Below are 15,253 nucleotides of genomic sequence, written 5' to 3'. Positions count from 1 at the left end.
TTAGAGTGATAAGAGAGAAACTCCAGAATGTTTACAATTCTCATTGATGTAAGCGACGACATGGCTGTCAGTGATGGTTAGTGTTGCACGTGCAGCACACTTTTCATGTTAAGCGCTTTAAATGACCCAAATTTAAATTATTATGTAACTCAAATATTTTTTTAAAGACTTTCGAAAAAAAATAAATGTTGGTAATGATATTGTCCGTGTGGTCCGTCAAACGCGGGAAATAGCTAGGGGTATGGGACTATGGCATATTATTGGGCATGTGACATTACTCATGAGTGCCGTTTATCAGCACTTAATTGATTTGATTTTTTGCCCTCAAAATTAGGTAGAGGAGTTTATAGAAATCACAAGTTTATTGATTCATGTTTGGCTACCTATTATACCTTATACCTCTATCTTTGACTTTGGGTCCGATATTAAGCACTAAAGCTTCTGTAGATCCCTCATCTTTGGTGCTAGGTTTTCTCTCGCCTTATGAAAACTTATAACTTAGATACAGGAACTTATGTGTGGGTTTGCGCAAAAATACATGTGCAATATAACACTACAAAATTAACATGATCAGGTAAATTTGTATGGGTTCCATTCCTCGTCATTTACGGCAGATTTGAAGGCATTGATTAACCTTGAAGCAAGAGTTGAATCAGATAGGCTATTCCCAAGAATGTGAGACAAGTTGCCAACTCCTAATTAAGACAAGTCGCCCACTTAATTAAGACAAGTTGCCCCCTCATTAATGCCCAATCAAAATATAAATGCATTTTATGTAACAATAAGTAATTTAAACTTATTATTTTTGCATAATTTGGATAAAATGAATTCTTGTGTCCTTATTTTCCAAATGTTTCCTTGTATTGGAATGTTGATAAATAGTTATTTTTTTGTTTATGTATATCTATATGTTGATCAATAGAAGATGCGTAAACATTCCTTCATTTCATATTTTGAGTAAACTTTTTAAACCAACAAGATAACATAACTTGAAGTTAGATAGTGGGCGACTTGTCTCGGGGGCGACTTGACTTGTTACAATTCTCATATTCTACAATCTGATGGAGGATGTATTTAATTGCTGTGATATTCTACATGTTGTTTTTTTTTAAAGTTAGAGAGTGACCTCTTGTCAAACTTAATGGTGCAAGTGAAAATAGCTTCATCCAGTCTATATCATCAATACATTGTACCATGCATAGCTTGGTATTGGTATTTTAAAGCCAATTAGAGCCATCAGTATTGGATGGTTTATGTTAAATTTTATGGATTTTGGCATCAAACAGAGATTTTAATACTTCAAATAATATGTTTATGTATGTTTTGGAAGCCATTTTTTTTTATTTTGCATGATAGCTGTCCTTAGGCATAAAACAAATTTAAAATAGAACACTTTTCTCATTTCAGACAAGGTGTTCCTGTAATAGAGGACTAAGTCCTCATAATGGTGAAGAATGCAAATTAAATCTTGGACCTTCGAAGCACACAATAACTCAAAATTGCTTGTACCAATTGAATTGAAACTTTTAGAAAGTGTATATATCAATAGTGGAAAGCTTTCTTTATATTTTTTTCGTTTTTTTTCTTTCAAGTTATTCCTTGAAAGGACCTGGGCCATTTTCCCCAGGATTTTGAGCACAAGTAGGGCTGATTTCAGTAATTGCTCAACTCAGATATCCAAAATCTTCAATGTAATCTGTAGAAAGAATTTTTAGCTTTCTCAAATATACGAATTTGAGAAAAATCAGAGAAAAGTACTAAATACAATAAAAATTGCTTAAAATACAATTTTCGACATTTTGCGCTATATTTCCAAAGAAGCACCTTTGCTACAATGTTTGGTCTTTTTGCATCCTGTGATTTACATGTGAGAAAAACTTACAAAAGCACAAGATGGTTCATAAGGTCCTTTAAGGTGAACTTTTTGGTTTAAAATATAATATGCAGTAACTGTGTACATATTTACTACTTATTTCAACACTTTATAAATGGACATGTAGTGTTTGTAGCCCAATTGACTTGGCAGTCATAACCTTTTATACTTCTTATATTTTTCGTTGTTTTGGGTAAATGTCATTTATTTGTATCAATAATGGTTTAGTCTTATTTTGTCAAAGGACAGCCTCTAATGATTTTAATTACATATTAGAATACCTATTATCTGGGTGTTTCCCCATCAACCATTATGTATATAAAGGCTTATTTATAGCATTACTTCCTGAGGTACAAAAATACAAAATACAAGGGAAGTACATTTTTTTGTAGGAAAAGTTATTTATTCAATTATTCAAAAATCGTTATCAATTATAATGAAACGTAAGGAAAGTATATATATCCATTGTGTCAATTTTTCACAGTAAAACACTTGCGGCAATTGGTGTGAATTTTTTTGATGATATTGTTGGATTCAAATCAGCATGGTGAAACCAATCGTATTTTAGCTTACCTAGCCTGAAGGGCCATCTAAGCTATTACTGTCACTTGCCATTGGTCATCATCTTCTGCTATCATATGTCATTGTCGTCATCAATTTTTCAAAACTTTGAAACTACTAGACCAATCAAGCCAAACTTTGTATGAATGTTTCTTAGGGTATTCTGCATAGATCTGTTTTGGGGATTTTTGATCCGTCAAAAAAGTATGGCCTCTGTTCAGCATGATAATATCTATCTGTGGTTATATGTTTGTGTTAATCAATTTTGCCATGTTAGAGTTATTGTCCTTTTTCTACTTTTTTTTGTTATTTTTAATTATATTACATACTTTAAGAAATTTTCTCCTCACAAACTACCAGACAGAATTTAATAAAAATTGATATGATTGATCCCTAGATATGAGCATTAGGAATTTTTATCCAAGAAAAATACATGGCTGCTTTTGCCAAAATAGAATGTTGCTTATAGAGGCTGGTGAGCCTCTAGTTTAAAATATTTTCATCTAAATGTGTTCTTTTTCATGCATGGGCATTATATTTATAGAGGATTAATATAAAATGTGCTTAGCAGCTCAGTGAAAAATTGTTTATTATGTTACCTAAGAGTCAATACAAATATTTCTTGTGCTGGGCATACTCAAAGATTTTTCTAGGGTAGTCTTACTTTGATTAGTTCGGTTAAACATTTGTGTCCATGTGGAGTGTGGGTGCATCACTTTGTCTAGTCTCCCCTTTTAGTCCCCAACCAGCTTTAGCCAAAGGGGACTTAAGATTTGCATTCCATCCATCCATCCATCCATCCATCCATCCATCTGTCAGTCCAGAAATTTAAGTTTTCTGCACTTTTTCTAAATGCTTATGAGATACAGATCAAGTATACATTTAGTTACACTTCACTGATTTTTGTGTGAGTTATGGCCCTTGAACTTTGAAAAATTTACAGAAATTTAAGTTTTCTGCACTTTTTTCTAAAGGCTTGCAGGTATTAAGTTGATTTTTGGTATGTGAGTCTACCTTGATGAGATACAGACCAAGTTTACATTTGGTTCTGCTTTGCTGATTTTAAGGTTACCAATAAGGGTAATTATTCATTTAGATTGGTATGGAATTTGAAACCTAATCTGTCCAATTGTCCGTGCATAAAACTTTGCAAATCTGCATCTGTTATATGGATTTGAACATCTGTCTTGTCTTTGTCCATATCCCTGCAGTATCAAAATCAAGGTCATTTCCTCAGGTTGTCATTTATACTTGATGATCCAAGGTAGTATTTGGGTCAGTGATATAAGTGGCCAATAAGGGACTATGTATTGTTTTGCAATACTCTCAGAATGCTTGCTTTAATTAACTTTGTCAAATTTTAATCAATAAGTCAGTTTGACTAAATAATAGTTTGACCCAAAATGACCCTTTTCATACTTAAATTCAGTAGAATTCAAAGAGTTATAAAAGCAATTGCATCCATCATGATATAAATTAATGCTAAAAAATTTTCAATGTCTGTATAATCAATACTGTGCAATATTTTACTACATATAGTGTTCAAAATTTCTTCTTTTTATTAATTTTATCTAATTCTATTTTCTGTATTTACTTGTAGATGATATATTTAGAAGAAGATTACTCATAGAAGGTGATGGGAGTGGAGATGACAAAAGACTCAATAGTCTGCTGAAAACATTCTTTCATTGGGCAAATGAAGCTGAAGATTCTAAAGAAGAAAAGTAACACTAATATCTAAGTTTCTTGAAGTAAAATGATTACTGTACAGGGGCATACTATAATTTTTGTATCCTACCATGAAGTGTCAGAGGCACATGGTAATGGTAGGTGTCCGTCCATCTGCCCATTAGGTTTTGTGGATGCAAGTCCTCTGAAACCGCTTGACAGATTTTGTTGATATTTTGAATACTGCATTGTTATGATATTTAGGTATGCATGCTACAAGGCCTTAGGCCATTTTGATTGTCAAATTTTGTAGGAGTTATTGTACTGAGACTATTTTTAGCATAAATCATCAATAGGATACATGAGAGATCCCTTTGATATTTGGAATGCTGTATTGTGATATTTAGATGTGCATACTATAGTGCTTTTCTGACATAACATATTTTACAGAGGTTAAAGGACTTAATCAGCAGATATAAAGCTATGCATAGCAACCTTTTTTATCTTTACATTTATTTAGTATGGCTATCAAAGGGGCTTGTTCAGTTAATATCAAAGTCAGCCCTGACATTTAACTTTATCAAATCAACATTTAAATTGAATAATATTATATTTAAGTAGATGAGTATATACCTCCCAACAAACCTTTTTTGTTGTTCATCTATGCATAAAATAGAAACCTCTATGTGCTAAATGAAGCCAAAATCTGTTAATTCTGCCGAATTGGTGAAAAACACTTGATATCAATTTTTATTTCAGGAGATATTGGCCACATTGATCGACAACTTCAATATTTCCACCATGAAAGCCTATTGTATCATGACAACTTTTGACTAAATATTTAAGTTGTGGAAGAGTAATCAAGGGAACCAAGGTTATAGTGATAATCAAAGAGTAATCAAGGGAACCAAGGTTATAGCGATAATCAAAGAGTAATCAAGGGAACCAAAGTTATAGCAGTAATCAAAGAGTAATCAAGGGAACCAAGGTTATAGCGGTGATCAAAAGAATGTAATCCAGGGACAAAGACCAGACATGGAAAACAGACATACACAAGAAAGAACATAAAGTAACTAAAATCATACATACAAAGTAACAAAAGTAAATGAGCAACATGGAAACATGTGGCCAGTATGTCTGTACAGAAAAAACACTTACAAACCTCCAAATTTTTAAAGAAATTATTGGAAACCTTTTTTGTCCAGGTTTCTAACACAGAAATATGACAATAAGTCTTTGCATTCGGTAAGCTAAAATGTTTACTGAATAACAGGGCCTGAAAGTGGTTTAAATGAGTGTAACCCTTTCTGCTTAAAGGGTGGTCAGTCATTGCAAAATTTCCCAGAGTTAGAACATTTTATTGTAAGCTCTTTATGGACCCTGGGTTTCATAAAATAAATCTCAACTTGGGAATTTCCTCATCCTGTGTTTTACCTCAAATCTTCAATTTCAAGTGATCTGATTGGTGGAAATTTGAGTTGAGGAAGGATTTAAGGAAAATCTCAATTTGAGATGTTTTATGAAACTGGACCCAGATTATTTTAAGGTTGATACAGGAGATATATTTTATCTCCATTCACCCTTTAGCAGTTTTAGAATGTTATATTTTAAGGTTGATAGAGGAGACATTTTTTTTTATCTCAATACACCCTTTAGCAGTTTTAGAATGTTATTTAGTTTTATCAGAGATGGCAAATGTCAACAGTTGTTCAGTTAATTGTTAACGGAGAACCAAACACCAAAACCATGACTAAATACATTACTAGAATGAACCTTACAGTGGTCTCATTAGCCCAATTTAGAACCTGTTAATTGCTGTCTAAACAGATAAGGGAAAGTTTTGTGACCAGTAATTTGTTTGTTTATTGGGGTTTAACGTCCGAGCAGCAATATTTCAGCTATATTCAGACAATGAACATAAAATGGATGATAAAATGAACATGAAATAAAAAAAAAAAGGATGGGTCGCAAGGATAATAGGGTCGACAAATTTTGATTGGCGCTGGAAAAAGGGGGGATGGGTAAGGTCGGGCAATTTAGCCTCCTGTGGCGGAGCGCAATGGTTCCTACTCCTATCGAATACCACAGCAGGGTTCTTTAACGTGCGAGGAACGTGGCATGTTTCCCAACATGGTGCACCACTATGGTTTGCGGTCAGGTTTTCCGTATTATAGCCTGACAACCCCAGCATGTAATATGCCAGGGGTACCAATCAGCTGATCAGGGTTATCCTATAATGACAGGTAGAAAAGGGAAAGCAAATCATTTTTTTAATAATGAGTAATTTCTACTGCACAATTAATTAGACAAATACTGTTAATTTAACAGGTCTAAATTACTGTATGTTGAACCACAATATAAAATTACAAAGTTGTTTGTTTATCAAATTGTCAGTTACTTCCTGCATAATGTTCCAATTTTTTTTTGTATTTTCAACAGTACAGTTTATTTGCCAAATGTGCTTGCAATTGCTATTCCTTTTGGGGAGAACATAATAATATGTCTGTTTCCTGCTACCCTATCTTCCCTAGTTTTTTGTGCCTATCCTAAACATTTTATTGTCATTTTGGCTCAAGTACTGTTCAAGTCTAGATTGTTTCTCATTTAACTCAATGTAAAATTTTTTGAAAAAATTAAATTATTTGCCTACCTACCTACCCATTTTTTTTCTTGCTGGTAGCAGGAAACAAGATTATTATTTTTTTGTCTAAATTAGTGATGATTTTGGGAATTTGGTAGTAGCAATCTTGATCATTCATTACATTTCCTGCAACACTTAACCTCATGGTATGCAGTAACTGTAATGAAACACATGTCCAAGTTGTACATTTTGATAGGACCAGCCAATTGGGATTCGATTCTATGTTATCTGTACTGTCTACAAGCAATGATTAATGCATTGGTTACAGGTTGAGTAAGAGAAAACTTGGATAATTGCCTCAAATACAAAATGTGAGAACAAAGACATATAATGGGAAAAAGTACACTGCAAAAAAAATTGTGCCCTGCTCGTTTCAATTTCTAGCTGATGCACTGTCATAGTTCAGAATTTATAACTTAATTTTATTGTTTCATGTCATAGCATATCATATTGATTTAATATAGACAGTAATAGTAAGGGCTTCAAGGCATAACAAGTGCTTTGGTGGTTTTGGAGTTGTGTGGTCAACTCAAGTGTGGGAGGCTGTAGTTCGATCTCCAGCCGAGTCATATTAAGAGACAATGCTTTTGTGCCAGACATTCAGTATATAGGGGATAGAATGATGTCTTTTTGGCTCAGAGTCAGAATAATATATTAGAATTGGTTGATATGCCTACATGCCTGCTTTTGCTTCTATGAACTAGCACAAGAAAGATCTGACTCAGTGTGTTGGACTAGTACAAAGCAAGGTTTGTTCCATTGTTTAAAGTTCCTGTCTTGAAATATCTGTTATTTGATATTAAACTACAATTAATCAATCTATCAATCAATTCTGTTTGACTGGTCTTAGAACATGTTCAACATATAGAGTATCATGTTTTTATAATACCCACAACTTGCAAAATGGGGGTATATAGTGATAGGAGTATCATTACTTCCTCCCATTGCACTTGGGGGTACACATCTCTTATCTTTTACTTCTACTACACCACTGAGTAGAATTTAATGAAACTTCCACAAACCCTTTTTTACACATTTCCATTATGCACCTTTTTATAAATGTGGACTTTGTTATTATGAATATGCTACAAGGTGGTATCCATCTCTTATCTGTTGGTCATACTGAACCAATGTAATGAAACTTTTACAGAATCTTCATTAAATATGTACTCCTTATTTTAGATTTCAATCTGAATATTTATTCAGGTCTCATATTAGCAAAAGAAGGACTTAATTCATGGTTTAGCTTACTCATAAAATCCACAAAAATTGCTACCCCATGAACAATAGCACTTTCACAGTATGTGAATTTAAACCCTGGTACCTGGATCTGTACTTAAGTAAAATTTCTATATGTATAATTCATGAATTGTCTTTTTCTGTACAGTCATCTACAATATGAAAGAATGTTGGCTAGTCTGGCACAGTGTGATTGCACAATAGAGAAATGTTTGAATGTTTATAAAATGAACCTGAAAGAACAGACGAACTATGAGAAGTTAAGCAAACAAATTGGTATGATTTAAATGTTTTTAAATAGATTACAAAAGTATTATTTGTTGCATATTGTTTAACATTTTTTTCTCTCACTTCAAAATGTAATTATGCTTTTTTTATTCAATTTTTCTGTGTATAACTCTTTATTACTGTGTACAAACTTAAATTTCTGCAAGCTTTCATTTTTTAGCTCACCTGGCCAAGGCCATATGAGCCATTGCCATCATTTGGCGTCTGTTGTCGTCATAAGTCGTCGTTTACAATTTTAAAAAAATCTCCTCTGACACTGCTTGACCAATTAGAACCAAACTTGGTATGAATGTTCCTTGGTGAATCCTGCTTAGAAATGATGTGGAGATTTTTGATCCATTGAAAAGCATGGCCACTGTTACTTAAGTAAGTAGAACATAGAGGTCAGACTGAAGTTTTTTACATATATCTTCAAAACTGTTTGGTGTAGCAATATTTTGACGGGGTAAAAGTATTCAGCATGATGAGATCTATATGTGGTCAAATTTTTGTTTTAATCTGTGAAACAATGTTGGAGTTATTGTTTTTTTTTTTTCGGGGATTGCTCTTTTTTTTTTTAATGTTTTTTCTCTCATTAATCTTCTCCTCTGACATTACTTGACCAATTGAAAACAAATTTGGTATGAATGTTCCTAAGGGATTTCTGCATAGATCTGATGTGGGGATTTTTGATCTGTTGAAATAAACATGGCAGGGTTTACTAAAAATAGAACAAAGGGGTCAGAAGCTTTTCTCATAATTTCTCCAAAACTGCCAGAATTAGCCAAATTCTTTCAGTTGCTTAAATGATTCTTATTATAAGGCTTACAATAGTCTTCAAAGATCAAAATTGTCGGATGACTCATTGTTAGAGTTATTGCCCTTGAATGGCAAAAATTTATGTTTTTAGCAGTTTTTAGCCAATATCTTGAAAACTATAATAGATAGAAAGAAACTTCAATTGATGACATGATTCTTATAATAAGTCCTACCTACGTCTTTGCTGAGTCAGAATTGTCAGATAAATCCATGTTAGGGTTAAGCAGGTGAGCAATATAGGCTTCTTGGAGCCTCTTGTTTATTTATAGTACAGTTTTTAATTAGTTTCCTCATGAAAGTCACCTGCCTGTATTTTTCAATCATATTTCAGATATCTCTTATGTTTATATTGTAAATTATTGTAACTCACTTGTCAAAAAACAAATAATATATAAACCAAAATATTACCATGAAACACAACAAAAAGGCTGAGCTTTAACACCACAATAAAAAGTTGATGTGGAAAATGTTATATATTGAGAATTCGAGATATTGTACACCAATGACTGTAATCATCATCTTATTTGTCTTGTAGAACAAAAAATAAATGAAGCCACAGAAAAGATATCAGAATGTAAAAATGAACTACAACAAGCAAAGAGAATCAGAAAGAATAGACAAGGTAGTAATGTGTGCCTTTAAAAAGCAAAATATGTAATTTTGCTTCTTTTTAGAACCTATATCAGATAAAATCAGTTTTACTAATGATTTAATCATTATGAAAATATCTACAAACGACATATTCTTAAGTAAAAGGTGTAAGAGACCTCCATTTCAAGTTATTGCCCTTGAAAAGATGAAAATGTTGTGTAATTATTTCTTAAAACATAAAAAAATATTTTTACAGATGAGGAATGTCTTTAATGAAAAAATATGTGTGCAGGTGCATCATATTTGAAAAATATTAGCAATTTGATGTATAATTTTGTAATTTTAATACAGCATTTATTTTGCAATTTACAGCTTGTTGAAATAGACCAAATCCAATTTCAATACAAATCTAGGTAGACTTCTGAGTAGTTTAAATAGCTCTCTAGGTAGAAATCTGCCCTACATTAAACCAATATGTTCTCAACTACTTCAGAACACCTGTGTGATCTTTTGGACACTGTCTTTTAAGTTTGAATAGCTGTCAATTATGATGACCTATACTTCTAAAGGTCAAGTAAATACAACTCACTGAGGCCATTTAAATCATTGTCATCATAATTGACAGCTATTCAAACTTAAAAGACAGTGTCCAAAAGATCATACAGGTGTTCTGAAGTAGTTAAGTAGGACACATTAGTATAATGTAGGGCAGATGTGTCTACCTAGAGAGCTATTTAAGTATATATATAAATTCATCTGCAGGATTGGTTTATCTTGGGTATATTAGTTTTAGAATCAAGACTACATTATTTTTAGCAATCAGTGTTTCATTGAAGTAGTGTGCTCTATCATTTGAAGACAGAAACTTTTTCTGAATAAAAGTTGCATTCATGAATACTTTGCATTACATATGGACTGTTTCTTTTCAGAATATGATGCTTTGGCTAAAGTTATACAGAAACACCCGGACAGACAGGACACAACTAAGTAAATATATATAAAAATATTTTGTACCTTATATTTAAATTATAAGGATTGGTTACATATGAAAGAGGAGGAACTATATTCCAAAGAGGGGTCAAACATTAACTTTATTGCAAAAATGTTTATGAAAACTCTTTTACCATATGAAGCATAGTTCTATGTTCTTTTTAAAAAATAATGTAGAGCCCTTAAGGGAGAAGTTAACATGGCATATTTTCATAACATTGAAACTTTTAGTAGAAGTTTCCTTTTTGAAATGATTCTTTTTTATTAAGAAGGGTAGGTGTTTATCTATTTTTATAAAATTCCTGGTTAACCACATTTTCTTAAAGATAAAGTTGCTGTTAATGGATACTATTATTCTCCACAACAAAAGTATTTTTATTTAAATTTAATTCAATTTACATTGGTTTATTCTAGAAATGTCTGTAAGTCAAATTAACTACTTGCAGGTCAAAGGACCACCTTTATATTTAGTACCAAAAACATTGAACCTAGAACTATGCTTTGTATGTGCAGTTGTTAAAGAGTTATTGCCGTTCACAATTGTGATTTATGCATGTTCTAATCTTTATGTTTCGAGTTTTGTAGATGCCTCTGTCCTGCAGGATCAGTTGGATTTGAAAATAAGCGATATAATTTACTATTACTAACACATTTTTGAAACCTTTTAAAATGTTTTATTGGACTTAAAGTCATAAAAAATCAAACCAGGCATTACTCATTTAAAAAATAAATTGAACTAGCCTTGAATTGCTCAAGGTTATATGGCATAACAAGTGTGTAAAGATGTGAATCAAATGCTATTTTTAATATAGGCAGCTTCAAGTTATAGACAAAGAAGTCACCAGTTTGGAGGAGAAGAAAACAAATCTGGAACAAAAGGTAAATCCAGAGAGTTAAAAAAAGAGTAACCAAGGGAAACAAGGTTATAGCGGTAATCAAAAGAATGTAATCCAGGGACAAAGACCAGACATGGAAAACAGACATACACAACAAAGAACATAAAGTAACTAAAATCATACATACAAAGTAACAAAAGTAAATGAGCAACTCGGACTCCACTAAAAACTGGGAGCATGGATCAGGTGCACCGGTAGAGTAAGCGTCCTCAGGGTTGTCTTTTTATCAAAACTCATCTTGATTTATTAACAAACCTGATTCAGGTTGTCTTGATTTCTTAATGAAATGATGCAATATTCTATGTTCTCTTCAGGCAACTTCATACTTTTTGTAGTTTTTATACAACTGCAAAAAATTAGTTGTATTAAGTGAAGATGTTGTCATTATAGTAAGGGGCGGTGTAATCTTCAGTGTTAATTTTTTTTTTTATATTTGTGTGATAAACAAAGTTATAGTTCTAAGGAACCAAATTTCCTGCAATTTTGAAATATTGTCATTTGATGCTAGATGAAGCTTGCTATTTACAGTTGGGTCATTTGCCCTTTTCCATTGTGCACAAATGAGTAAAATAAGTGTTTATTTAAAATTGATCTAAAAACTGTATTTCATATTTAATTTTTCACAATTCTTTTTTTAAGTGTCAGTCTTTGTAAAAATCAGGCAGTGGGTGAAATATAGTATGAAACAAAAACATCATTTTGATAGCATAATTTGACTTTTTGCATGATTAGAATCAAGGGGAAAAAACCAAATGTTCCATATCATGTTGGTGCATTGAGATATGATATCATTGAAATGCACTGGAAATGAACATTTGAGGGGCAGATAACTCTGTGAAAAACATCATTTTTCTAACATTCTATTGAAAAATTTGCAAGCAAATCCAATGAAAATAAATTGTCCTTGTTATTCTGGAAGATGACCTTTGTGAATGAACACACTTAGGAATTTTAATGTAAAAAACATAGGCCCATGAAGATTGAGTTCTCATCCTTTTTTAGTAATTAGGGGTCATATTTACAAATTTTATTTGATTTTAATGATTGTTTTTGTAAATTGTTCCTCTTCATAAGGGCTCATCATCAGTTGTTTTGAGATCAGGGCACAAAGTGATCTCTGAAAGCAGAGAACTTTTTACTTAATATTGGGCAATATTGTATCCAAACCAGTTGTTGTGTCCATAATGAACTGTAAGTCCCAAAGTTTAAGTGGCTCAAAAATAATTGTATCCACATTTGCCCCAGTTTAATTGTCAGTGGTCTTACCATGCTGTGCTTGGCAAAGCTTTTGATTAATTATACATAATAAGCTTTTATCATGAATCACAAATGAGAATATTTTGTCACAATATTCAAATGAAATATTGGTGATGGTTTGGTGTTACCTCTTAATCATGCTGTATTTACATTAAATGGGTTTTCAGAGTATATAAAGTAATAGTTCTAAGGAACTAAATTTCATGAAATTTTGAAATATTGTTATTTGATGTTAGATGAAGCTTGCTATTTACATTTTGGTCATTTGCCCTTTTCCATTGTGCACAAATGGGTAAAATAAGTGTTTTTTTTTTAAATTGATCTAAAAACTGTATTTCATAATCAGTTTTCACAATTCTTTTTTTTTAAGTGTCAGTCTTTGTAAAAATCAGGCAGTGGGTGAAATATGGTATGAAAAAAAACCCATCATTAAGATAGCATAATTTGACTTTTTGCATGATTAGAATCAAGGGGAAAAAAACCAAATTTTCCATATCATGTTGGTGCATTGGGATATGATATCATTGAAATGCACTGTAAATGAACATTTGAGGGGCAGATAACTCTGTGAAAAACATCATTTTTCTAACATTCTATTGAAAAATTTGCAAGCAAATCGACAAATTAGAAATTAAGAATTTATCTTACACAACTTGGAAACTTGGAAACAAATCTACAGGTAGTCAACTGATTTGATGCAGAATGATAGATAGACAGAACCTAAAACTATTGTCTGCTTTAGCTCTGCTTGTAAGTATAATTGTCATATGAAAATTAATTTTCTATTATTTAAGCTGGACATGAGAAGGAAACAGTTTCATGTGCTGATTGCAGCTATTCATGAGCTCCAACAGATTTTGGATGGTATGTTTTAACTTGCATGTGTAAATTACTGGTAGTGTTTAATTTTGAGTGTTCTTTTAGTAAGTTTCAACAAATTCTAACCTTCTTCTTCTTTCCAATTATTATTCACCCACTCAACAAGGTGGTATATATGAATCACCTTGTTTGTCTTTCCAAATTTCATGGCAATTATCTTTCAATGAATGTATTTATTTCCAATTCAGTTTGTGGTTTTATATAGATGGGGCATACATTGGAAAAGATTTTTGGTGCTGTCCAATATCAACTTCCTGTGTTCTGGCACTTTGACTTTTTCAATATATGGAATAATAGTGAAAATTTTTGTCACAAAAATCTGAGCTCCAAATTATTGAATTGATTATAATTTTGGTGTATGGGTTCATGTAGATGGAGCATATGTTGTGATTTAATTGTTTGCCAATTTCAACTTCTTGTACAAGTTTGGGTATGCCTAACATGGCAAAGTATGCAACTTCATGTTTGTTTTCTGTAAGTAATTTATGAATCAAATTTCAACAAAATGTAAAACTTACCTGGAAAATTTATTATGATGATTTTATATAATCTTTAATAAAAAAAAATCCATGAATGAAAACAATTTTTGATACACCATGAAATCTTATACTCACTTATTATGAACTTGCATTCATAAATTCTAGATATTTGTATCTACTTTTTACTTGCAGACGATGAAGAAACCGAGGAGAGCAAGGATGAAGTAATGGATACAAGTTGATATTGGCCACACTGATAGAATCTTCATTATCTTTATTGTCACATGTCCATTGTCTAATATTTTCTGCCAAACATACAAATGTGAAAAACACCTTCATCTGTGACATATTTCAACTAATTAGTTCATTTTTATTTAGAACTTAGATCTTAGATATATGTATTAATGAATCATGTGACTTTAATTATGCATGTCAATCATCATTTTTATGTCAAAGAAAGATGTTGTTTCTCCTTGTTGACTTTCAAGTAAATGTTAGTTTTGTGAGAAAATGTAAGATATTTTGATATTTTCATTTAAATTTCATTAAATTACATTATCAATTTTACATATATGATTCTGAATCATTTATTCTTGACTTTTTATTGCTATCTCATATCAAAGGAAAGATTAGACAACAACTGCCAGTCTTTGTAAATGATTTTTAGCATTTTTAAATTATCAAAGAATTATTGAATCAATTTTTGAATTTTCAGAAATATGCTCTTAATGTTTATAAAATCACAAAAAAAGTTTTCTATCATCTAATGTTTTGGATTTTGACGGCATCCATAGACATTTTGTGTCCATACAATTACTTGAGTACTAGGTTTGTACAAAATTGTACAAGGTACCACACCGCAAAATCAGGCCTTATCTGCTTTTAGGGGTTTTGATTTAAACAATTTAGGACATAGAGGCCGGTGGTAGGCATTTAAAAGGTACATGTGTTCTTTGCAGCAAGTACTATTTATAGGCAATCTTGTAGTCAAGTTGTTCACTTTCAGATATCATCTCTTATTCTCTGAATTACAGGCATAATGTTGTAAAACTTTATTCACAACAATAATCTTTAAAAACAATCCTCACTTGGT

General features: G+C 31.8%; 1 protein-coding gene across 1 annotated transcript; it reads left to right on the top strand.

Annotated features, from left to right (window-relative positions):
- Positions 1-39: 39 nt before the first annotated feature.
- Positions 40-14,731, top strand: LOC148627313 (THO complex subunit 7 homolog). Its single transcript, XM_088571287.1, has 8 exons — positions 40-76; positions 4,035-4,158; positions 8,131-8,258; positions 9,604-9,690; positions 10,589-10,646; positions 11,462-11,528; positions 13,597-13,666; positions 14,353-14,731. Exons 1-8 carry the CDS (start codon positions 61-63, stop codon positions 14,400-14,402), a joined length of 600 nt encoding a protein of 199 aa, XP_088427413.1. The 5' UTR covers positions 40-60; the 3' UTR covers positions 14,403-14,731.
- The last annotated feature ends 522 nt before the right edge of the window (positions 14,732-15,253 follow it).

The sequence above is a fragment of the Perna viridis genome, chromosome 1 (assembly GCF_037379345.1).
Source record: "Perna viridis isolate PV_CMFRI_1.1 ecotype Kerala chromosome 1, ASM3737934v1, whole genome shotgun sequence".
Taxonomy (NCBI): domain Eukaryota; kingdom Metazoa; phylum Mollusca; class Bivalvia; order Mytilida; family Mytilidae; genus Perna; species Perna viridis.
This window is presented reverse-complemented; position numbering and strand designations above follow the sequence as displayed.